We start from the raw sequence: 26,255 nt of genomic DNA, 5'->3' as shown, positions 1-26,255 counted from the left end.
ATGGGGCTTCACTTGTGGCTCAGATGGTGAAGAGTCTGCCTGTTTTGATCCCTAGGTCAAGAAGATCCCCTGGAGAAGGAAATGGCAACCCACTCCAGTACTCTTGCCTGGAAAATCCCATGGATGGAGGAGCCTTGCAGGCTACAGTCCATGGGGTCGCGAAGAGTTGGACAGAACTGAGCAACTTCACTTAGCCCAAAGCGGCTAAATTTGGAGGTACACAATCCCTTAAAGCCATTTATTTAGGCTAGTTTTTAGTAAACTGTGTAATTATTGTATATAATACATTACAATAATGATAGTTATTGAGCATTTATCAAGTTCTAGGTAGTTGTTCTAAGTGCTTTACATCAATGAAGTTATTCACAGCAACCTTATGACGTTTGTGACGCTATCATTTCAAATTCATGGATAAGGTGGGAGAACACACAGGCTAGGTAACTTTGCTAAGGTCCTAGTGCTGGGGAGTGGTGTTAACAGGACTTGAACTTGGAAATCTACTTTCAGAGCCAAGCTTTCCCGAAGTGGCATCAAGCTGTCATCTGGGGCCGTAGTCATCTCAAGGCTCAGCTGGGGATGTGGAATCTGTTCCCGGCTTGTCATATAGCTGTCAACAGGCCTTGGTTCCTTGCTGCTTGATTTTTGGCTGGAGGCTTCCTTCCACACCACAGGAACTTATCTCATTAGTGAGTTTACAAATGAGATCACACAATATAGGGTTTCTTTTTTATCTTTTTTCCCACCCAGAAATATTAATGTATTGTAAATTTTTTTGCCATGTAACTAAACCTATTTCTAATCATCATTTTTTTCTAAAGGCTTTGGATACAATTTGTCAAGTTAAAAATGCAGAATTCTTTTGGGCAAATCATTTAAAATATTATGGAAAAACTCACTTTATCTTCTTTGATTTATGCACTAAAACTTCACTCACAGTTGGCTGTTGGCTTCTTTGATTCATTACTATTAAAAAAGGGAAAGATTTGTGTTTTTATTTGACAGCAGAGATCTTACTGGCAATTTAGTGCTATATTTTAACATTTATCTTCTTTTTGTAATTATCGAAATTCTACAAAAATGAAATACTTTTTTTCAGTGCTAAATGTAGAGCTATGCAAATTAACAGGAATGACTCACTACTATAGTGGAGGCAAAATATTTAAAGTAATTAAAAATTTCTTGCTGACTTGTCTGGATTATTATAATTTTTTTTTTAATGTGTGTACCTGTTGTGATAATGAAAAATAGTCTTCCAGGGGTAGCAGGAACGTTATTCTCATCTCTAAATTTCACACAAAGGCATCCTACTTAATGGTTCTTCATTATTGGTTTTATGGAAAGAAAGCTCAGAGAGGAGTTTTGCACTGTTGGCTCCACACTTGACTGTGCATGTGAAATTGACTTAAAAGAGCCCCGTTCTAGTCCTCATTAGAAACACAGCCCCTGCACCTTGGGAAATTGGAAGTCAAGAAGATGAACACCTTCAAACTGATGTTTCAGGCATGAGTTCATTCGAGAGAAAATTAACCCCAATGAAAGTTAAGTCGCTCAGTCGCATCCGACTCTTTGCAACCCCGTGGACTGTAGCCCACCAGGCTCCTCCGTCCATGGGATTCTCCAGGCAAGAATACTGGAATGGGTTGCCATTTCCTTCTCCAGGGGATCTTCCCGACCCAGGGATCGAACCCAGCTCTCCCACATTGCAGGCAGACGCTTTAACCTCTGAGCCACCAGGGAAGCCCCAAGGGGGCTCTAAAAAGAAGGAGAAGTTGAAAAACAACAAAATTGCAGCTATTCAAAAAAAAAACAAACCCATCCCAAATGCAGCAAATTCCTCCTTTTTATCTGTTAAATACGTCCTTTGGTTTTATCTTTTTATTCTTAATCTAGGCAGGTCATAGAATTGTAGGGCTTCCCAGCGCGTCACTTTTTGTGACACCCCTAATTTCTTGTGTTGCTCTCTTTCCTTTATTGACAAATACTAAAGACTGACAATAGAGAGAATAGAAAAATTTGTATTATTTTTCTGTGTTGTTTGCCAATATCATTCATGTAAGAGAGAAATGAATTTTCTCTAAACGATCTTTATTGAGCTTTTTTTTTTTTTTTTTTAAATGAAGTGTTTATTGTTCTCCTTAAAGACACTGGATATCAACTTTTTAATCGTTAGTATTTTTTTTTTTTTCCCATCCTGAACCCTCCTCCCTCCTCCCTCCCCATACCATCCCTCTGGGTCGTCCCAGTGCACTAGCCCCAAGCATCCAGTATCGTGTATCGAACCTGGACTGGCAACTCGTTTCTTACATGATATTTTACATGTTTCAATGTCATTCTCCCAAATCTTCCCACCCTCTCCCTCTCCCACAGAGTCCATAAGACTGTTCTATACATCAGTGTCTCTTTTGCTGTTTTTGATTTGGCTTAATTCCTTATATCCTTTCAACAGCTTCCCAGGTGACTCAGTGGCAAAGAATCTGCCTGCCAATGCAGGAGATGCAGGAAGCACACATTCGATCCCTGGGTAGGGAAGATCCCCTGGAGAAGGATGGCAACCCATTCCAGTATTCTTGCCTGGAGGATACTGTAGACAGCAGAGCCTGGCGGGCTGCAGCCCCTGGGGTCTCAGAGTCGCACGTGACTGAGCACAGCACAGCAGCAGCAATAACAAAGGCTCTGTGTGGAAGGTAAGGGTATCATAACTTCCTCACAGGGACAGAGGAGCCTGATGGGCTACAGTCCACTGGGTTGCAAAGAGTCAGACAAGCACGTGCTCTTAAAACCTTTCAGTGCAATATTCCTTAGGACTGGATTACAATTTGTTGAGTATGTCTTTCACACATCAAGTTGCTTAGTTGAGAGTCTCTGTTGCCTAGGATTCCCTGTGCCCTGCTGACTCTACTTTTTGAAAGCTGGGTATAGGAGGCAACCCAGCCCTAACTGATTGGTGCAATGTATTACATATTGCTCTGAATGTTATCACCAACTATTAATGAGAATTTGTGACTTGTGGGTAATGAGTGGGAGTTGAGGATGAGGTTGGATTTTTTTCTTTAGAAACTGGAGGTTCAATGTATTTCATCCTCTTCAGAAAACACTGCTGGAGTAAACTTTAGCACCAGAACCAGATGTTAGTTAAACACCATCATCCTTCTTCAGCTGCTGTGAGTCTCACAGGAAGCCGTTCATAAGCACTAAATACATGAACATAAAAATAAAAGTTCATTTAAAATGAGCCTAATGTCTAAAACTTACTTCAACAGTTGTATTACTTCAATTAGGATAAAATACATAATTTAAATAGCTATAAATAGTTAATTAATGTGTAAACAGCATGTGATCCCCAACGACGTTTGCATGGTTTCGAAAACAATGGAGCAATTATGACAACAAAGACAAATACACACAGGGGACTGCGGGAGGATGCTACTCTACGCAACACAGGTTCTTTCCAAGGGGTTAGATTGCCTGGAAAATCCCACAGACGGAGGAGCCTGGTGGGCTCCAGTCCATGGGGTCGCTAACAGTCGGGCACAACTGAGCGACTTCACTTTCACTTTTCACTTTCATGCACTGGAGAACAAAATGGCAACCCACTCCAGCATTCTTGCCTGGAGAATCCCAGGGACGGGAGAGCCTGGTGGGCTGCCGTCTATGGGGTCGCACAGAGTCGGACGCGACTGAAGCAACTTAGCAGCAGCAGCAGCAGATAGGCCACAAGAACACACTGATGATGTGTGCTTAACATTTTGATTTCAAAGCTTGGTGAAAACCCATAAAAGTTTTGACTATGTTGTCATTAAATTTTGTCTCCTGCCATGGAATTTATATTTTCAACAACACTTGCAGTTATTAACAATGGTTGGTGCTTTCCAAAAGAGACCTAATCAGTGGTTTCTAATTTACTGTTTTCATTTTTAAAGGCCTTAAAAGCCAGAGATTGTATTAGCCCATTTTCAAGCAAAGTTCAGGCTGAGCAGTAGGCTCTTGATGAAGCTCTCACCGCAGGGCACCAGCTCTATGGACTGACCGCCTCTGGGAGCTGCAGGAGGCTGTCCTCGTGGCCCAGGGCCCGGATTTAGGAGCACGCTTCCTGTGCCCTGGGCAGCCGCCCACATCCTCAGCTCACAGCTCTGGGCTCCCGAGCAGCGAGCTGGCTCCTTGAGCAGCCTCTAAATGTCTTATTTCTCTCCATCAGCGCCCCTTTCTTTCCTTTCCCATTCCACGTCTTTCGGTCTTTTGCCTATTCTGCCAATTCATTCAAAAGCCTGAAACGCAAAAGCACAGATTCTTTACTGGCTTACCGTCAACCTTCTCTCTTTGTCCCCCAGTATCTGGAGAATCCTGCAGGTTCTTTTTTGTGAAAAGTCTGTTTGGCGCTTAAGCTCCCTCTGCAGAATGGGCTCATTTTCTCTAAGCTACACCCAAGTCATATTTTAAAATTTCCTTCAAAATACAGTTAGTTCTTTCGGGCAAATCCAGGACTAATTGACCCATCACAGATGTTCCCTGTTAAAACAGACTAAATGCTGTCTGAGAGTGCTCAGTCCTGTCTGACTCTTTTGTGATCCCACGGACAGCAGCCTGCCAGGCTCCTCTGTCCATGGGTTTTCCAGGCAAGAATACTGGAGTGTGTTGCCATCTCCTTCTTCAGGACTGTCGCGACCCAGGGACTGAACCCACCTCTCCTGCTTGGCAGGCAGATTCTTTACCACTGAACCGCCTGGGAGGCCCCGGGTTATCTGAAATTATAAACGAAGTGACCACTAAGAGGGCACTAAACGGGGAGACTTGGCCTCCAGTTCTGGCTCCATAACCTGTGAGGGTGTCTGATCGTCACCGAATTTCACTTCCTGTGTATCATTTATATAAACTTTATCAATATAAATCACGTAAAATCAATATATTGATATATAACCCAAACTTAAAATATCATTTATTAAAATACTTATAATGCATGCAAACACATAAAAACACTTATGAAGGTAAGAATGAAATATACAAAACAGAAGATTATATATTATAGAATAATTATAAATTATAGCACAATTATATTATTAATTAATATTCATATAACTATTAATATCTGAGACTCGTAGCTCAGTCAGTAAAGAATCCGTCTGCAATGCAGGAGACCCTGGTTCCATCCCTGGGTCAGGAAGATCTCCTGGAGAAGGAAATGGCAACCCACTGCAGTATTCTTGCCTGGGATATCCCATGGACACAGGAGCCTGGCTGGCTACAGTCCATGAAGTTGCAAGAGTCAGATGCGACTTAGCGACTAAACCACCACATAATTATTAATACAATTTCCCCCCACAGGTTTTATCCTGGTGTTTGCATAGTGTATTGCGCTTAGTTCTAGACACCTGGTTTTGCCCAGAGTTTTTGCGTCTCAGATGCATCACTGGGAGAGTGCAGCTCATGTCTCTCCTGGCTGTAGGAGCTGGCAGAGAGCCAGACGTGGACTAGAGTGCACAGCTAACGCAAAGGAGTACAGTGATGTTTCATACTTTAAATATTACAAGCTCTTAGAGCTTAAAAATAATGTATTTAAAGTTCATATTGTCATTCCAAATCATGACGAGACAAAGAACTGAGGAACATACACTCGCATGACAGTATCAATTTAATACGAGTGAGCTCTGCTTTGGAGACAGGAAAAGTCCTTTAGAGGGAAGCTATACCTTATAGATATAACTTCGTATGTTCACGTCCCCATTTCACAGACCAGAAAACTGAGGCTCCTGCCTTCTCCTCCACTTTGCTTTTACCACCTCTAAATCTATTAGGGTAAGTGGTCAGTGTGGATCAAGGCAGTCTGACGTCGGCAAGGCCTTCTTCCCAGCAAGGACTCCTGGGCCGGGTGCTCCTTCCCACCTCCCTTGCGGTTCCGGTGATAAGTGGGTGGCTACCCCCTGTGGAGCGGGCCCCTGCTCCCTGCCTTGGCCCTGGGTTGCAGCAGAGGGTCAAGGCCAAGGCCACTCTGGAGGACCCTGACCCACGGCCACACACAGGATGCAAGCTGCCTGCTTCTGCACCGAGTTCAAGCCCCGGGGCCTCACCAGGTAAAGTGCAGTGCAGCGCTGGGGCAGCGGGAGGGCTGGAGTGGGGCTGAGAAAGGTGACCGGCGACCCAAGGCCTTGTCATTCCCCTAGACTTGCCAGAGACCTCGTGAAGTCACTCAGTCGTGTCCACCTCTCTGTGACCCCATGGACTATACAGTCTGTGGAATTCTCTAGGCCAGAATACTGAGGTGGGTAGCCTTTCCCTTCTCCAGGGGATCTTCCCAACCCAGGGATGGAACCCAGGTCTCCCGCATTGCAGGCGGATTGTCTACCAGCTGAGCCACAAGGGAAGCCAGGAGCCCAAGGTCTTCTGATAAAAGGCCCCTGACCTCCCTAAAATCTCGGCCCCTTTGAGATGTAAATGTTCTACAACCCAGGAATGTCTTTCTCCAGGACTTGGGCCATCCTTTCTTTTGAAATACAATCATCAAGAAAATAGCATTGAAACGTGTATATTATATGTGAAGCGGATCGCAGGTCCAGGTTCGATGCATGAGACAGAGCACTCAAAGCCGGCGCACTGGGAAGACCCAGAGGGATGGGACGGGGAAGGAGGTGGGAGGGGGTTCAGGATGGGGGACACATGTACACCCGTGGCTGATTCATGTCTTTGTGTGGCAAAAACCACCACAATATTGTAAAGTAATTAGCCTCTAATTAAAATAAGTAAATAAAAAGTAGATCCTGGAAACAAAAAAAAGAAAGAAAGAAAGATCCTGGCCTTATGAACCAGTCTCTACAGGAGTCCGGAATCTAACTCCCGGTTTCCCTCTCCCGTGGCCTCTGCAGTTGATAGTGTCCTACAAGCTCGCTCCAGCCTCACACTCTCCTGCCGTGTGTTTCCACAGCTGTTCTTTCCCAGTACAGTAATTTTGACCCCTATTGCAGTAGTCTGGAATAAAACCTTCTTTGCTCTTTTAGCCAGTGTCTCTTTGAAAAGAGTAGGGAGGGCAGAGGATAGGGAAAGTTCTAGACTAAAAGGAAGGAGGAACCACAAGGAGGAAAGGGAGGGAATCCCTGATCTCAGAGTCCAGGGGCAGGAGGAAGGTCTCCCATCCACACAGCACCAGATAGGGGTGGGGTGCAGGGGGATTTGGTAGAGGGGGTGTTGTTGTTCAGTGGCACAGCCCTGTCCGACTCTTTGTGTCCCCATGGACTGCAGCATGCCAGGCTTCCCTGTCCTTCACCACCTCCTGGAGCTTGCTCAAACTCATGTCTGTTGAGTTGAGTCAGTGATGCCATCCAACCATCTCATCCTCTGTCATCCCCTTTTCCTCCTGCCTTCAGTCTTTCCCAGCACTGGGGTCTTTTCTAATGAGTCAGGTGGTCAAAGTATTGGAGCTTCAGCTTCAGCATCAATGAATGAGTAGTCCTTCCAATGAATGTTCAGGACTGATTTCCTTTAGGATTGATTGGTTTGATCTCCTTACAGTCCAAGGGACTCTCAAGAGTCTTCTCCAACACCACAGTTCAAAAGCATGAATTGTTCAGCACTCAGCTTTCTTTATAGTCAAGCTCTCACAACCATACATGACTACTGGAAAAACCATAGCTTTGACTAGATGGACGTTTGTTGGTAAAGTAATGTCTCTGATTTTTAATATGCTGTCTAGGTTGGGCATAGCTTTTCTTCCAAGGAGCAAGTGTCTTTTAATTTCGTGGCTGCAGTCACCATCTGCAGTGGCAGTGAGGAGGACCTTGCTTTGGATACACTGGGGCTGGGGTGTGTGAAGGATCCTTGAACAGCAAAGACATCAAACCAGTCAATCTTAATGGAAATCAGCTCTGAATACTTGTTGGAAGGACTGATTCTAAAGCTGAAGCTCCAGTATTTTGGTCATCTGATGTGAACAGCTGACTCCTTGGAGAAGTCCCTGATTCTGGGAAAGATTGAAGGCAGAAGAAGGGGGCATCAGAGGATGAGATGGCTGGATGGCATCACTGATGCAATGGACATGAACTTGGGCAAGATCCGGGAGATGGTGAGGGACAGGGAGGCCTGGTGCGCTGCAGCCCACGGGGACACAAAGAGTTAGACATGACGGGGTCACTGAACAACAACAACATTAGAATGTTGTGAGGTCTATTAGGTAATATATGTAAATGATGGTGCACATCTTCATGTGATATTATTGTCTTCTTAAGGTGAAGGAAATCAGTCCTGAGTGTTCATTGGCAAGACTGATGTTGAAGCTGAAACTCCAATACTTTGGCCACTTAATGCAAAGAGCTGACTCATTGGAAAGGACCCTGATGCTGGGAAAGATTGAGGGCAGAAGGAGAAGGGGACGCCAGAGACAGAGGATGAGATGGCTGGATGGCATCATCAACTCAATGGGCATGAGTTTGAGTAAGCTCTGGGAGTTGGTGATGGATAGGGAAGCCTGGCGTGCTGCATTCCATGGGGTCACAAAGAGTCAGACTTGACTGAGCGACTGAACTGAACTGAAGGTAGACATAAGATCTAACTGATATGTAAGTAATGAGCAAGGAAGGCCAGCCAGTTGGTTGGCCTGAGAAGGAATTTGGTCAGAGTGCCCCAGGTTGGCCGAGCGGAAGACAGTCATCACGGAATCCTCTCCACTCTGCAGCGTTTGGAGGAACACAGATGTGGACGGCCCAGCTGGAGTCTAGCCTGGGGGTTATTTGCTTGCTTCTTCACAGTGTTCTGACCAGATTCTATGCAGAGCCTTTTCCTGCTCTCCATGGGAAGTTCTGGCACAAAGATGACTTGATGATTAGTCTAGTATCCGCTAAGCTTAGAGAGGAACAAAGTTGGCTGATGCAGCTGAACTTGAATTAGAAGGGACGTGGGATCTTGTCAAGCCTGAAACGGTTGGGTGGCATATCTGGTCATCTGTAGCCAGGAGGCTCTGGTATAGTCTTTATCTACCCTTATAACTCAGCTCCTTACAGTATGAAAGCGTCGTATAAGGTGAGGATCTCAATACTTGAAGGACTTTAGAGACTAAGTCAAGGCTCTTCTTTAACCAGCAAGGAGTTGAGCCCCAGAAGATTAAGTGACTTGTCCAAGTTGGTGGCATAATTAGGTCTAGGCTCTGTTGTGAGCCTGCAGGGAGATATAGATGATAGAATTTAACTCTGACTATACTCACTTTCTTCATGGGAATTCATTACAATTGTTTCTGTCAAATAGGTATTATTGTCTTTTCCATTTTTTTTTTTAATCATGTTCAGAAAATTCCCAGTTTGTGGCAGCTGAGGTCAAAGTAATAATTTGTTTCCTATAATCTCTGAGATGATGACCCACAAAACTACCTTTGGGGCTGCTTTGTGGGAGGCTGCGGATGGAGGGTGGGAGTGGAGCAGATGGGCTGGCCTTGTAGATGGATTCTCCCATGCCTGATTCTATTCTCAATGTTTTCAAATTACAAGTGATAATTGGAAATAAGCATTCAGTGACTGGGTCTCTCATTCAACATTTATTGCTGTCCCTTCTGTGCCAGGCGCTACACAAGATACAGCTACACCAGTCATAAAAATAGTCACCATCCATGGCCATCAGCAGCTCATGAGCAAGGCCACCATCCATGGCCATTAGCGGCTCACGAGCAAGGCCACAGCTTCCAGCTTGTTATAGGACATTTGTTTTCTAAAACCATTTATTTCCACAACTCTAAATTTTGGCTTAAAGCTTGCTGTTTCTTCCAATGCCAAATTGCTAGCATTTTTTTTTTTCCTCAAATTGTTGGTATATAAAAGCCTGTAACAGTGTTGAGTAAAGCTTCTTTTATTTGAGTAAGAGTGTGGTTCCTCAGAAATGGTAATTTCTGATAGCTGATGATTAATCCCATGAGCAAATGAATTTTCCTGCAGTTTTGAGGGCAGAGTGATAAATTAGTATTTGCAAAATGCTTTCATCCACTTTAGAGGTAATGTGTTCATCTGCAAACCAACAGAATTTGAAATGCCTGTGATTATCTTCAAAATCACACTGGGAATGCATGCGAATAAAAATAACAGAGTTGGCAAGAGAAGAAGGGGCAGAATCCATTTAAGATTGCTAAATTGCTATCTGTTTTGATAAGGTAATTGGCCAGAAAATTAAATGCACTGTATAGAACAAAGCTATTTCCTGTAAGCTGGTACAGCCAAAGGCCATTTTTATTCAGCAAGCACAGGAATACAAGGACTAAGTAAGTGGATCAAACCAAAAAGAAATTAGAGGAAGAATAAATTCAACAAAAAGAAATAAGATTATTTAAAGTCCAGGTTGATATCTGCATTTGAATCTTTGGTATTGAGTATGCATCTAAAAAAATTATCTTTTCCCTGCACCCTCCTTGAGTACATTTCATTTGTTGAAATCCTTACTTGGGAGAAATTGCAATAAAGTGGGGAAAGCAGCGAATTATGATGCAGGTACAGAAGCCTGGGTTCTAGTCCTCACTCCACAGCTTAACCAATCAGCTAGCCCGATCTTCAAATGGCCTCATTGCTAAAATGAGAGATTGGATGAAATCATTCTCTAGTATTCTCTCCAGCTGTAAAATCTTGATTCTAAGTCAAGCGCTTCCTCAACATTTCTTAAATATAGACAGAAGATTAAATTCTGATAGGATTCTTAAATTTACATAGACATCAACAAAGATAACTCAAGGTGAAGAGCCCTAGCCTTTGAAATCCACTTGACTTCCTGGTCTTTCTGAGAGATGATTACACATTACTGACACACATCCCAGGTTAAGATTCTGTTGGCTCCTTAAATATTGCAAGTGCAGGGGAGTCGTCGGGGAAACGATGAGAGCTGCTGGCCGCAGGGTGGTCCTGATACCACCCCACCCATCTTCTGAAAGCTGCCCTTTCAATAGCACAGCCACGTGGACTTTCTCAGGGGTCATCTGCGAAGGAGCATCTCTGGGCGAGAACTTGAGTGAAATACGAGACGTTGCTGGGACTGAGAGCTCGCAGTCAAGCAACCTGAGGAAGCCTACTGCTTGCGCCCTGCCTCCTGATACCATTTCCTCCCTCTTTGGAGAAGTTATAACTAGGACTAAGTTTCTTTTTTATTTTCTCCACCTGGTTTAGGTGGTTGCTGTTGCAGAATGATAAACATAAAGAGTTGTAGGGAGGAGAGAAAATGCTAGATGGAGGTCCCAAAATTCTTCAAGGAAAATTTGGAGCAATACATTTGAAGGAATTAGATTTAAGTTCCATCTATTGCAACTGTATAGCCTTGGGAAATCACTTAACTTTTTAATATCACCCAGCAGGACTTTTATTGGATACAATTTAAAAAAAGATCCTAGCACATAATAAATGCATAATTAATGGTAGTTATTGTTATTAAGATTGTTTGTCTTTCTACCAACTAATTACTTTTTATCCCTTGCCTCCATTTCAAAAGAGGATTTGGGGGGATTTTTAAAAATAATGAACACAAGTAAGGAAACTGGATGCAGGAATGTAAAGCTAGAAAAACTGACGTAAAACATCGAATTAAATCATTTTGAAAATCATCACTTGAGAGGATAGCAGATTTATTTGACTTTTCTTCCAACAGATATGATATCAAGACTTTTATTGGGACTGACAGTTTCAGGAGGTGGTCAGGGTGGAGCTGAAGACCACCAAGAAACCTTTTGCAATACAAATGATGGAAACCAGAATGAGAGAAGGCAGAGAGGTGTGTAGTCTGAGTCACCCATCCTATGGGGGGTTAGTCACTGTTCCATCATCCAGCTCCTGGAGATCTTTGGGGCCCAAGATCGAGTTTACATGGTGGTGGGGTTGGGTCCAGAAAGGGAGCTCTTTGATCAACTCATCTCTCAGGGATCCTTTACAGAGCAAGATGCTGTCAGAATGCCCCACGTGGTTGCTGATGGCAGGAGGTATGTGCATGTGTTGAGAATAACTCAACAGGGACCTAAAGCCTGAAAAACTTACGCGATCACCCAGGAGTAGACTCAAACATTTTAATCACAGACTTTGATTTGGCACACTCTAGGAACAAAGGGGGTGACTGGACAGTGAGGATGCTCTGTGGGACCCCAGAGTACATAGCTCCCAAAGTTTTGCTGAGAAAATCCTATACCAGCACAGTTGACACGTGGACTAATTGAATATGTGTTACTTGGCAGATCCCTGTCTTTTGACGATGAAAGCCATGTGAGACTTTACAGGAAGATTCTGAAAGGCAAAGATAGTTATACAGGAGAGGTAAGAGCTCAGTTTCTTCCTATTGACTTGGTTTTGAATAGATTTTCTTTTTAAGAAATTAATGTGTTTTATTTGGGGTTGTCCGGGGTCTTTGTTGCTGCATGCGGGCTTTCTCTGGTTGCCGTGCGCAGGCTTCTTACTGAGGTGGCTGCTCGTGTTGCAGAGCACAGGCTCTGGTGCGTGGGTTTCAGTGGCTGCGGCGTGCGGGCTCAGCCGTCGTGGCTTGTGGGCTCCAGAGATCGGGCTCAGTGGCTGTGCTGCGTAGGCTTCGCTACCCCGCGGCGTGCGGGATCTTCCTGAGGCAGGGTTTGAACTGGTGTCCCCTGCACTGGTGGGCAGTTGAACAAAGTTTCTTAATTTCAACACTATTGGTGTTTGCAGGGGGATGATTCTCTACTGGAGCGGGTGGGGAGAGGTGTGGGGTATGGCTGCCCTGGATGCAGTAGGATGCCAAGCCTACCAACCAGGTACCAGGAGACACACCACTAGCAGAGTCTGCTAGATACTGGCATCCAGTAGCTACTCTAGACACACACCTTCCCCAGAGTTGTGACAATTAAAATTGTCCTCAGACATCCTTAAATGGCCCCCATCGGGCAAAAATCACCCCTGATTGAGAGCCATATCTCAAGGTAGCAGAGGGCCTCAACGACTGAGCTGTCTGTGGCTAGCACATGACGTTGACAATCAAGTAGGTAAGTGAGTTTGCCACGTCTTCAGTCTTCATGCGGAGCCTGAGCCCCTGTGTAGACGAATGTGTACCCAGAGGCTCACAGTGATGCTTGGGTGTTTGGGGAGACATTTTCTGCCTTGATTCTAGAGGATCCAGGCCCTCTGTGAGATGCAGTGTTTTCTCAAATATTTAACCTTATAGTTTGTGTAAAATATTTATCCATTGTTTAAACTTGGAACTCCCAGTGCTTAGGAATGTGTTAACTTTTCGTTGTTTTGTTTAGGGAAGGAAGGTTGCCAATGCCCCATGTGGGAATCCTGACAAAACAGGAAATTTACTTCTTATTGAGCAAGTGACCAAATTTATTTGATTTTTAATGATGAAAGGGATTTTTTTTTCCTCTTACGGAAAAGTATTGATAGCTTGATCGTACGTACTTAAAGTGTAACATCTATATGTATAACATCTTAAGCACAATTAAAAGTTAAATAACAAATTGAAAAATAATATTTTCTATCCTCTTGCAGATTTAATGTCTTATTGTACATGTATTTGTTTGAATACAAATTGGTAATTGAGAACTGAGATTTACACAGGGAGGTAGGAAAGGATGGGAAGAATTCACAGACAACACAAATCATGAGAAGCTTTAAAAAAACGTCTAGCTTCACTAATGCCCAAAGAAATGCAAATGAAGACAACCGTATCTTTTCTTTGTCTTTCAAATTGATAAAAAATTTTAAAAAATGCTCAATTTTACTCATTGTTGCTAAGAGTACTAAGAGAATAGCCCTCTTATCCACTGTTGGTAGGGGAAGAATAGTTACAGATTTCTTGAAAAGTAGTTTGAAAGATACATCTAGAACAGAGACTGCAGCCATGAAATTAAAAGACACTTGCTCCTTAGAAGGAAAGCTATGGCAAACCTAGACATTGTATTAAAAATCAGAGACATCATTTTGCTGACAAACGTCCATGTAGTCAAATCTATGGCTTTTCCAGTAGTCATGTATGGATGTGAAAGTTGCACCATAAAGAAGGCTGAGAGCCAAAGAATTGTTGCTTTTGAACTGTGATACTGAAGAGGACTCTTGAGAATCCCTTTGATTACTTTACATATATTGAAGAATCCCTTTGATTACTTTACATATATTGAAGAATCCTTGCATTCTTGTGGTAAATTCCACTTGATCACATTGTATGACCCTTTAAATATGTTCTTGGATTTTGTTTGCTAGTATCTTCTTGAGGATTTTTGTGTTTATGTTCATCGGTGATACTGGCCTGTAATTTTCATTTTTTGTGGCATCTTTATCTGGATTTGGTATCAGGGTGATGATTGCCTCATAGAAAAAATTTGAGAGTGTTCTTCCTTCTGCAATTTTTGGAAGATTTTGAGCATGGTAGGTACTATCTCTTCTCTAAATGTTTGATAGAATTCACCTGTGAAGCCATCTGGTCCTGGACTTTTTTGTTGGAAGATTTTAAATGACAGTTTCAATTTCAGTGCTTGTGATCTATGTGTCTATATTTTCTAATTCTTTCTGGTTCAGTCTTAGAAGACTGTACCTTTCCAAGAACTTGTCTGTTTCTTTCAGGTTGTCAGCTTTATTGGCATGTAGTTGCTATAGCAGTCGCTGATGGTCCTTCGTATTTCCATGGTGTCGGTTATCATTTCTCCTTTCTCATTTCTCATTTTATTGAGTTCTCTCCCTTTCTTCTTGAAGAGTCTGGCTAAAGTTTATCAATTTTGTTTATCATCTCAAAAAACTAACTTTTACCGATATTTGATATTGCTGTCTTCATTTCCATTTCATTTATTTCTGCTCTGACCTTTATGATTTCATTCTTTCCACTGACTTTGGGTTTTCTTTGTTCTTCTTTCTCTGGTTGCTTTAGATGTAAGTTTGGATTGTTTACTTGAGATTTTTCTTGTTTCTTGAGGTGAGATTGAATTGATCTAAACTTCCCTCTTAGAACTGCTTTTGCATCCCATAGGTTTTGGGTCATCATGTTTTCATTGGCATTTGTTTCTAGATATTTCTGTTTCTTTAGTTCTTTAATTTCTGCAGGAATCACCTGGTTATTTAGCTACACAGTGTCTAGTTTCCATGTATTTGTGTTTTTTAAAGATTGCTTTACTGTAATTGATTTCTAATTTCATAGCATTGTGGTCAGAAAAGATGCTTGATACAACTTCAATTTTCTTAGATTTTCCAAGGCTTGATTTGTGACCCAAAACGTGGTCTATCCTGAAGAATTGAGACGAAAGTTTATTCTGTTGCTTGTGGGTGGAATGTCCTATAAATATCAATCAAACCTATCCGGTCTATTATGTTATTTAAAGATTGTGTCTCCTTGTTTATCTTCTGTCTAGATGACCCTTCAGTTGGCATCAGCCTGCTATCAGAGTCGAACACTACTGTTGTGTTACTGCCAATTTCTTCTTTTACGGTTCTTAGCATTTGCTTTATGTATTCAGGGGTTCCTATGTTGGGTGCATAAATGTGTATAATTGTTATATCTTCTTGGATTGATCCTTTTTCAAAAATAATTTAATTTTCACATTTATTTTTTGGCTGTGCTGAGTCTCTGCTGCTGCACAGGCTTTTCTCTACTTGCAGCACATGGGCTCCTCACTTCAGCAGCTTCTCTCATTGCAGAGTACAGGCTTCAGGGCGCTTGGGTTTCAGGACCAACAGTGCATGAGCTCAGTAGCTGCCCGGGCTCTAGAGCGCAGGCTCAGCGGTTGTGACCTACAGGCCTAGTTGCTCCATGGCACGTGGGCTCTTCCCAGATTCGGAATCTGTATCTCCTGCACAGGCAGGCAGATCCTTTACCACTGAGCCATCAGGGAAGCCCTGCCCGACCCTTTTAGCTTCAGTGCTTTCTATATAAGTGAAGAGCTGAAAGCATCCTTCCTCTAATGTCAAGAGCCTCTTCAGTTCAGTCCAGTCGCTCAGTCGTGTCTGACTCTTTGCCACCCCATGGACTGCAGCTCGCCAGGCCTCCCTGTTCTTCACCGGTTCCCGGAGTTTGCTGAAACTCCCGTCTGTTGAGTCGGTGATGCCATCCAACCATCTCATCCTCTGTCGCTCTCTTCTTCTCCTGCCCTCAATCTTTCCCAGGAATCTTTCCCATTGCTCTCAATTTCTTTTATTTCTCCAAAGCTAATAGTGCGATTTCTAATACTGAGTTTCAGTTTTCTGCCTTCTTTGTTGTTGTTTTGTACAGTTTAGCTAGTTTCTATCACAGAGGACAGAGAAATAGGCACAGATGAGGAAAGGGACAAGAAAGGAGGAAAAGGCCCACACTGTTCATGAATATTACAATGTGCTTGTAACTAACTGGATGAGCCTTGGATAAAAGCAAAGGGCTGTCTTTGTCTTCACATGGTTCATTGCCTCTTCACACAGGATGGTGTTTTTATTTTTAGTTTTGATGGCATATATTTGTCACAGTAATAGTAAGTGGAATAGGTCTGAGAACTTTTGGACGATTTTCATCTTCTAGTCCTCTAAATGTTGTTAGTGAAATATATCTATAAAAGAGTCACATGGTGATTTAATAGTAACCAGAACAAGAGCAACAGCAATCTAGGTAATATTTTGTACTTCGAAAATCATTTTTCACATACTTTATTACTTTGGTCCTAACAGAAAATCTTTTCTTTGATTTATATTATATATTTTCTTTTTCGATGTTTCTTATGCATTTGCCTGCGTCGGGTCTCAGTCGTGGCATGCGAGATCTTCCCTGCATCACGTGAGATCTTTCTCTGCAATGCACAGACTCTCTCGTGGGGGCACACGGGCTCCAGAGCTCTCAGGCTCAGTAGTTGTGGTGTGTGGGCTTAGTTGCTCTGCGGCAGGTGGGATCTTAGTTCCCAGACCAGGGATCGAACCTGCATCTCCTGCATTGCAAGGTGGATTCTTAACCACTGGACCCCCAGGTTGCTGCTGCTGCTGCTAAGTCGCTTCAGTCGTGTCTGACTCTGTGAGACCCCATAGACGACAGCCCACCAGGCTCCCCCGTCCCTGGGATTCTCCAGGCAAGAACACTGGAGTGGGTTGCCATTTCCTTCTCCAATGCAGGAAAGTGAAAAGTGAAAATGAAGTCGCTCAGTTGTGTCCGACTCTTCGCAACCCCACGGACTACAGCCTACCAGGCTCCTCCATCCATGGGATTTCCTAGGCAAGAGTACTGAAGTGGGGTGCCTCCCCTAAAGGCAATCTTATGAAAGAGAGTTGGTGATCCCCACTTTTCTGGTGCAGAAACCGAGACCTTGCAGTTCAGAGTTGAGTGTAGCTGCTCAGCCTCTCTCATCCAGACCCACTGACCTCAGTCCCCAGCTCTCTCCGTGTTATAGCGGGTTGCCAGGCCAGTTAGTCACGTGGGTGTGAAAGCTGCTCATGGGGCTGAATGACCTCACCAGGTGACAGTGGTCCAGAGGAGGAATCTTATTAAACCTGTGATCCCATGAACTGATCATTTTGTGTCACATTATACTATTCAAGAAGTTTGAGCATGCATGCTGTTTTTATGCATTTCTAGAATATATACATGTATGTATATTAATCTGTTTTGTTCTTTATGAAACATAGGCAAAAATAAAATTTAGATTAAGAAGATAAAAATATAGTAGACATTCTGACATTTTTTTAGTTTTACTTGTTGTTTTCTAATATGCAACATGAAATTGTCTTCTATATACTCTCCAGCTGTTCGTTATGGCTCAGGGATTCTGTAATTTGTAACCTGTGTTTGAATAATGAGGTTTGTCTGAAGAATTTTTGTCCAGGACACCAGTTACCTTATTTTCTGCATTTTCAATGTATATTCATTTGGTCATCTTAATGAGCTCTCCATAAGTCTCATTGCACATATTTTGTATTCTTTCCAGCTTTCAGTGGCATGTGTTATTATAATGTTCCACTGAAGACAAATGGTTTAACTTTAAGTAGCCTTGAACCCAGATAAATATGTATGGATCCAGTACCAAATAAATGTCTAGTCAGAATCGGAGGACGTGGCATCATGAGTCAACCACCGACACGCTTGGTCTAGACTTGCAAGGTTTGTGTTTGATTTTCCCTGTGTTTGAGTATTTGGCAAACACATTCATTTATTTTGAGAATTTTATTTTGGGGAAAAATATTTCTCATAGATCATCTATCTAAGTAAACTGAGGGGGAAAAAAAGAAAAATAATTCCTTTACTGGTTTCTTTGATCCAAATCTTCAGAATGCTAAGAGATTGGAGGATGTAATGTTTATGTATGGAATTTGATTTATTTTTCCCCCACAAGAACAAAGACAATAGTTTGTAGGGATTCCCTTATTTATCTTGAAATTTACAATTAAAAAAAAATACACACCAACTAGAAATTGTTGTTTGAGATATAGCAAATATACAGGCAGTTTTCTCAATCTCTCTGCTTTGTAGATGAGGAGGGATACAAAATCACAGTGTTTTTTTTTTTTTTCCTAGATACCTGCTCATTGGTAGGTAACACAGAAAAGGAGTTTGAGAAAAAACAACTGCCCTTTTGTCCCTGTTCTCAGAAAAGTCACTGTGGTTTTCTGCCATTGCACTGAAGTGCAAAAGCTGTAGACTTTGCCAGAATATGTCCCTGAAACCTCAAATAGCTGAATGCACATGTCATATCTCTGCTACAGGCGGAATTGCACTTGTAGGCAGCCAAGTGGCGCAGAGAGGCCTTCTGGGCTCAGAGGAAATGCACCATGGTGGGTTCTACCCTGAAGCCCCCTTCTCTCTCCATACTAGAGATGTAGGCGTAGTAAGTCCAGAGCAAGCTCTCTTCTTGTTGCTGTTGTTGCTTTTGTTTTAATTTTTTAAATTTATTTTTTAATTGGAGGAGAATTGCTTGATAATGGTGTGTTGGTTTCTGCCATGTAACAGTGCAAATCAGCCGTAATTAGACATATATCACCTCCCCCTTGCACTTTCCTCCACTCCCGCCACCCCCCGGGTCCTCAGAGAGCGCCAGGCTGGGCTCCCTGTGTTGCACAGCACCTTCCCACCGGCTGTCCGTTTTCCTCATGGTTGTGTCTACGTGTCGATGCTGCTTTCTCCCTTTTTGAATTCTCCCACTCTCTCCCTCTCCCAGTGCCCACAAGTCCGTTCCTTACATCTTCATCTCCACTCCTTCCCTGCAAGTAAATAGTTTTATCAACACCATATTTCTAGATTCCATATGTATGCGTGTGTGTGTGCTTAGTCGCTTCAGTCGCGTCCAACTCTCTGCAACCCTAGGGACCATGGCCCGCCAGGCTCCTCTGTCCATAGGATTCTCCAGGCAAGAATACTGGAGTGGGTTGCCATTTCCTGCTCCACCATATATATGCATTAATGTACAATAATTTTCTTTTTCTGGCTTAACTTCACTCTGTGTAATAGGCTCTAGGTTCATCCACCTCACTGGAACGGACTCAAGTTCATTCTTTTTTCATGGCTGGGTAATATTTCACGGTATAGACACACCATATCTTCTTTATCCATTCATCTGTAGACGGATATCTAGGTTGCTTCCATGTCCTGGCTATGGTAAACAGTGCTGCCGTAAACACTGGGGAGCGTGTGTCTCTTAGAATTGTGGCTGTCTCAGGGTACATACCTAGCAGTGGGATTGCAGGATCATATGGTAGATTTATTCCTAGTTTTGGAAGGAATCTCCTTTCTGCTCTCCACATTGGCTCTATCAGTTTTCATTCCCAACAACAATTTCGGAGGGCTCCCTGTTCTCCACACAGTGAGCTTTCAAAATTCGATGATGTTCATTCCACTTTCCACTCTAACTCATTCTTGGAGTCACAGGGACTCTGTGACATGACCACAATGGGATAAATGCTCACCTAACATTTGCTGGTGGAGTTCACCAGTGACGGCTGCTTCACCTTGTCCTGCTAGTGTGAAAGGGTGTGGGAGCTTTCATTGCTGATGGCAGCACACTGGACAGGTTGGAAAAGAACTCTCATTCGTTAGAGAGTTGAAAGAGAATTGCTATGTTTATCTTTCACTAAAAAGAGTGTTTTTTTTTTTTTTTCTTTTTCAAAAGTGGAGTTTTAGGCTCACTATATATTTGATGACATGATCTTTGAGTGGCTTATTTGAAGAAGTCATTTGGATTTGATAAGCTTTGATCTTTATAGTTAAGAATGTAATTCTATATATGTGTTTGTGTATATGTGTGTTTGTTTTATTATTTTATTCTATTTTAATTGCTTACTTTTCTTCTCAGCCTTGGCCAGCTTTTTTACACTGGGTGAAGAACTTTATACACAAGCTAGTGATTTGGGGGGTAATCATCACTTGTCAGCTAGGCAGGCCTGGAACCGTTCCTGGGTCATCACCATGGCTGTAGGGTCTTCCATGAAGATGCTTCAAGGGTCATTTCCTGGAATCTCATCAGAGTGCATCTCCCCATCCACAGAGTCCTGGATCTGCACAGTCTTCGAAGGCATATTCTTATCATAAATCAAGGCATATGTGGAGCAAGAGAAGCTTAAGGGCAGAAGAATCACCGCTATCTGTACTTTAGTGAGTAGATGCCCTTTAACTCACTTTATCCATTTTAAGCCAGATACATTGACTTCATAAGTAGCTTTAGATCAATAGGGATCATTTCATCATGGTTAAGGTACCTAAAGTTCCAGAGATCTGAGGGCATGTGGTTATTATTGGATAATGGTGACCTTCATTTTTAACATTTTTATCTGCAATTGTTCCATATAAAAATATATAATTCTCCAAAATATACTACTGTAAAAGATGACTCATACCTTCGTATAATAGGAAATAGTAGATAAATCTGTTAATAATGATGGATTAAATAAAATATGAGATTATAGGCAAAAGGGATAAATAAGTGAAGGGATGCTGAATCAGAGATGCAGCAGGCATGGTTAGATATGGGGAATAAATGCACTTGTTCTGAAATTATTGCTTTATAGTTAAGACCAGTATATGGGTAACACTCAGGATAGTCACAAGTGTCTGTCAATTTCATATTTAGCCTGCAACTATTCATTGAAGTTGTTAATTATGGGGAATATAAGGAAACTTAGCAGGCAATAGAATAAAAATAAATAGTGATAATACTTCAAACTAAAAAGCTTCTGCACAGCAAACTACAAAACAAAGCACAGCCCACAAGATAGGAGAGAGTATTTTCAAACCATATATCTGATAAAAGGTCCATCTCCAATATAAAAGAGACTTCTATAGGTCAATATTAAAAAACAAACAAAATAAAAAAACTAGCACAGTTTTAAAAATGGGTTAAGGACTTGAATAGACATCTCTCTACAGATGGCTATTAAGTACATGAAAAGGAGCTCAACATCACTGATCATCAGTGAAATGAAAATCAAAACCACAACATCACCTCACACCTGTTACTAATGAAGCAAAAGACAAGTGTTTGTGAGGGTGTGGAGAAAAGGGAATTCTTGTACAGTGGTGGTGGAAACGTGCATTGGTGCAGCTACCGTGGCAAGCAGGGTGCTGGCTTTTGGGTTAGGAGAGGTAGCGCTGGCTGGAAGATGGGTTGAGTCCCAGAGAAGAACAACAGAAGGGAGCGTGGAATCCAGGGAGGTGGTCTGGGTCAGTGGGGACCAGACCAGAAGGATCGGGCACTCAGATAGAGGGGGACAGTAAGGGCTCAGTGCCCAGGAGAGGGGAGAAGGCAATGGCACCCCACTCCAGTACTCTTGCCTGGAAAATTCCATGGACGGAGGAGCCTGGTGGGCTGCAGTCCATGAGGTCGCTAAGAGTCGGACATGACTGAGCGACTTCACTTTCACTTTTCCCTTTCATGCATTGGAGAAGGAAATGGCAACCCACTCCAGTGTTCTTGCCTGGAGAATCCCAGGGACGGAGGAGCCCAGTGGGAGGCTGTCTATGGGGTCGCACAGAGTCGGACACGACTGAAGTGACTTAGCAGCAGCAGCAGCAGCAGCCCAGGAGAGGAGCTTGACACCAGGCCCGAGGTTCCCCAGGGGCAGAGCGTTTGTTTCCACGGTGACTGGGGACCATTGATGAGAGAACCCACAGAATAGAAGGGCCCAGAGGGATCGTGGCTTGTGTGATTCACGTCTCCTACATTTTCGAATTCTGAAGAGCAGGCACCAGACCTTATTTGCTTTGGAAACCCCAGAGCCTGGTAGTCTGCATTTACCAGGCATGCGCTGTTTGAAAGTGAAGCTGGACTGGTCTGCCCCTGCCCTTGTCCCAAGGGTTTCCCTGCTTAAAAAACAAGTCCCCACTGACCTAAATCTCTTAATCATCTGTAGACACTGGGTGGATGTGACAGGAAGGGCTCGAGCTGTCTAGCAGGGTGGATACCAGGGGTTTTCACGAGCAGAAGAAACACCCTGCTCTCTCCTGCTGGCTACTCGTGGACCTCGCTCACTGTCCCTGACCTGATAAAGGATTTTGAATGGAGGGCTGTGATTTGGGTAAGTCCCCTTCTTTCCAGCTTCTGTAAAGTTCCTACAAATCAACTTACTTTGTTTTTGATTGTCTCCCTGAAACAGTCCATGGGGTGGCAAAGAGTTGGACACGACTGAGAGACTGACGCTTTCACTGAGAAATTCATGGTTCTTTCACAGGCTGCCTTCCTTGTTCCGTCGGTTTGTGTGAGCAGGAGCTTGTAGGTCGTATTCTAATGTCCATCTCCTCTCTCCACCATGGAGAAACAGACTGATGAGCCAATCCACCAAAACCCCGGCAGTATCATCTTTCGAAATGCTAGCTTTGAAAAATAGATGTGTATTTATTCATATACGGCAGCGCCTGGCCTTCACTGAGGCACTGGGGCCAGCTTAGCTGACTCATGGCATATGGGGTCTTCCCGAACCAGGGATTGAACCCACGTCCCTGGCATGCCAGGCATGTTATTAATACCATGGAACCACCAGGGAAGCCCTGAATAAAACGACTTCGACAGGTTTACAAATCACGGAACTTTGTTGTGAGCTCCTGAGAGAAAACTACAAATTAGCTGTTTTTCATATGTTTTAACCCTCTCCTGCCATCCTCTGGTGAAATAAGGTATTGTCAACCAGTTTCTAAACAGTTGAATCTTTACTTGAACGTGGTTAACATGAATTGAGTGAAAAGAACACAACTCATTTTATAAAAGATACGTTGTCTCATATTTCCTTTTACATTTCTTCTTTTATTACTTTTATGAAATCGTTTATATTTTTCTAATAGAGAAAAAAGATTTATCCTGAATAACGATATCAATTTCCTCCTTCATCATTGTCTAATATCCATTTAGATTGTCTTGTATTATTATTTGTCCTGAGTTTTTTATCTAAATATTTTCTCTCTTACCCTTTCTCCCTGTCTCCTGGTGGTTATGTGACTGTTTACTATTATCTTTGCTTGCATATTTTAAAAAGGGTTGTCAAAAAAGATTTACTTTGCATGATATAAGGTTGATAACTATATTTCAAGGAGTTTAATATTTGATTGATATAATCTGGATAATAGAAATCATGCACATGTGAGCTATATTTTTTCATTCTATTGCATATCATAGCATTATTTATTAAAATACATCATATAACAATGTAATGGTGAATAGCCTTTAAGAGCACAAGCTTCTGGAAAGTTAAAACACTTAAGCTACAGTGAAAACATCTTCAACTGGATATGTGGAATAATTACTGATTTGTGTTTGAAATTTTTTTTTTATTGAAGTGAAGAAGTTTCACTTTCAAAAAAGCACTTTAACCAAGAGTTAAATTCATAGAGAAAGGCTCTGAAACCTGAAACATGGATTGATCTGAATCTGGAGATGACGCATCAATTCCCCAGGGCTCCACAAACTGAGAGGCTCAAAGCAACAGAAATGTGCTCTGGAGACCAGAGTCCGAAGTCCGGGTCCCGCGGGTTTGATTCCTCGTGGAGGTTCTCGGGGGAATCGGCTCCGCGCCGCTTTCCTGGCTTCCGGTGGCCTGGGGCCGCCCTCCGGCTTCTGCCTCCCTCCTCACACGGCTTCTCTCTCTGTGTGTCTCTCTCTCGTTCTCTGTCTTTTATAAGGACACGCATCACCAGATTTACCGCCTTAATTTAGGATGATCTCATCTCTGGATCTTTACCTTGATTATATTTTAAAAGACTCTTAATCCAAACAAGATCATGTTCTGAAGTTCTGCTTGGCCTCGTGTTTTAGGGTCACCATTCAACCCACTACAGATGGAAATCAGCACCTGTGTCTGTGGCCCTGAGGTCACACGTGGGGTCCTCCGTTAGATCTGCCTTCCTAAAGCATCTTCCTCTTTCTGTTGCCGGTGGCCCTGGCCTTGGGGCCCCACTTCCAGTCTTTCAGGAAATGGTGCTCTGAGTATTATTAACTAGTGGGTTTGTTTGAAGCAATGTTCTATGGAATTGTCCCAATTCTATAAAATTGCATAATTCCATTCTATTTCCTAAAGTATCAATTCAGGGAAAGGGAACAGTTAAATGTAAAATTATAACATAAAATTTATAAGTAAAAATATTAAAAACCATAGATTGTAGAAGGTGATTTGCTAAAGATAAACTTCAAATTTGACTCTCAGCTTTCTAGGAGTCAGTTCAAAGAAGAAAACAGGTACATGCTTCACAGTGCCTGTAAAATTAAAGCAAATTAATTTTAATTAGTTGCTTGGAAAGAGCACATTCATTCCTGACTCTGGGACTCAAAAGAAAATTTCTTGTGGGATCTCCGCAGAGGATGCGCCGTGTAATTAGCAAGTGCAATACGATTGGCAGCATCTTTAGAGTAAACGCAGTGAGAAGTTTCAACAAGTTTCTTGTTCATGATGGCCCTTAATATAAACCAGTGGGTGATTTGGTGAAGATAGTTCCTGGGAGCTCCAAAGCTCCAGGTACCGAGCTCAAATGTTTGTCTGGGTTGCTGGAGAGAGGGATTGTGAGACAATCAAAAGGAAGGGATATCTCACATGCCTTCCAAGTGATACTGCAAATATATTGCTTCTCAGCGTGATTTTGGCTTGTGCTGTACGGCAGTGACAGCAGGCTGCTACAGAGCCTGGAGGACGGCGTCCTGCAGGGTCAGCTGTGTGTGCTCTGGCTGGCCGTCAGAGGGGCAGGCCGACAGCCAGTCTGGCACCTGCCCCAGGGAAGGAGGGTGAGGGCACCGCCTTGGGGGCCGCACAATTTCCTCCAGGAGCCGGTGTCTGCTGCAGGGCCCGAAGGGGCTTCCCAGGCGGCTCAGTGGTAAAGCATCCGCCTGAAAATGCAAGAGACGCAGGAAGATCCCCTGGAGGAGGGCATGGCCACCCACTCCAGTACTCTGGCCTGGGGAATCCCATGGACAGAGGAGCCTGGTGGGCTACAGTCCATGGGATCGCAAAGAGCTGGACTCCACTTAGCGACTGAGCACGCACCCAGTCCCCCAAGGAAAGGGCATCCAGAACCACCGAAGCTCCACAGCAAAACGATAGCGGTGATTTTATATTTGAAAACTCTTTAGATGTTTATGGCGAAATACTTACTGCAGATGTGAAAACATTTCAGCAAAGTTTCACAGAACCTTTACTATTAAATAATGTTTTTTTTTCTTGGTGTAACTTCTGAAAATTCATTGGAAGGACTGATGCTGAAGCTGAAGCTCCAATACTTTGGCCACCTGATGTGAAGAACTGATTCATTGGAAAATATCCTGATGCTCGGGAAAGATTGAAGGCAGGAGAAGGGGCGACAGAGAACGAGATGGTTGGATGGCATCGCTGACTCAATGGTCATGAGTTTGAGTAAACTCCTGGAGCTAGTGACGGACAGGGAAGCCTGGCGTGCTGTGATTCATGGGGTTGCAAAGAGTCAGACATGACTGAGTTAGTGAACTGAATTGAATTGAACTTCTAAAATAAATGAGCATAAAAAAACTATTTCTAGGGATTCCCCTGGTGGTCCAGTGGTTAAGAATCCGCCTTCCAAGGCAGGGGTCTCAGATTCGATCCCTGGTCAGGGAAGTAAGACCCCATATGCTATGGGGCAAGTAAGCCCACAAACAGGAACTCGAGAAACCCCGAAGAGCTACTGAGCCCTCGGACTGTAGAGCCTGTGAGCCTCAGTCAGGAGTCCAGGGGCTGCAACACAGACCCTCAGGGTCAAAACTTAAAATATATATCTCTATATATCTTAACAAATAATTATCATTAATTCTGCCTTATGGCATTTATTCAAGAAATATTTAAGAAGTTATTTCTAGAGTAAATTAACATACCGTGTAGACAAATAACTTTATGCTAGTTAAAAGCTGGGAATCATCTGACCAAAACAACGACTTTGATTCTAAA

General features: G+C 43.0%; 1 protein-coding gene across 1 annotated transcript in view; it reads left to right on the top strand.

The window, feature by feature from the left end:
* The window catches only part of PSKH2 (protein serine kinase H2), a 28,969-nt gene extending 8,334 nt beyond the window's left edge, over positions 1-20,635 (top strand). Inside the window, 9 exon segments of the mRNA XM_086338139.1 lie at positions 11,590-11,624; positions 11,627-11,716; positions 11,719-11,942; positions 11,944-11,975; positions 11,977-12,138; positions 12,140-12,245; positions 20,180-20,228; positions 20,231-20,336; positions 20,338-20,635. Coding sequence (XP_086194265.1) covers positions 11,590-11,624; positions 11,627-11,716; positions 11,719-11,942; positions 11,944-11,975; positions 11,977-12,138; positions 12,140-12,245; positions 20,180-20,228; positions 20,231-20,336; positions 20,338-20,479 — 946 coding nt within the window. The 3' untranslated portion in view covers positions 20,480-20,635.
* The last annotated feature ends 5,620 nt before the right edge of the window (positions 20,636-26,255 follow it).

Source organism: Bos grunniens, chromosome 14 (genome assembly GCF_055505025.1).
Source record: "Bos grunniens cultivar Pamir isolate PY7600 chromosome 14, Bosgru_T2T1.0, whole genome shotgun sequence".
Classification (NCBI taxonomy): domain Eukaryota; kingdom Metazoa; phylum Chordata; class Mammalia; order Artiodactyla; family Bovidae; genus Bos; species Bos grunniens.
Note: the sequence above shows the minus strand (reverse complement) of the source record. Positions and strands in the feature narration are given on the sequence as shown.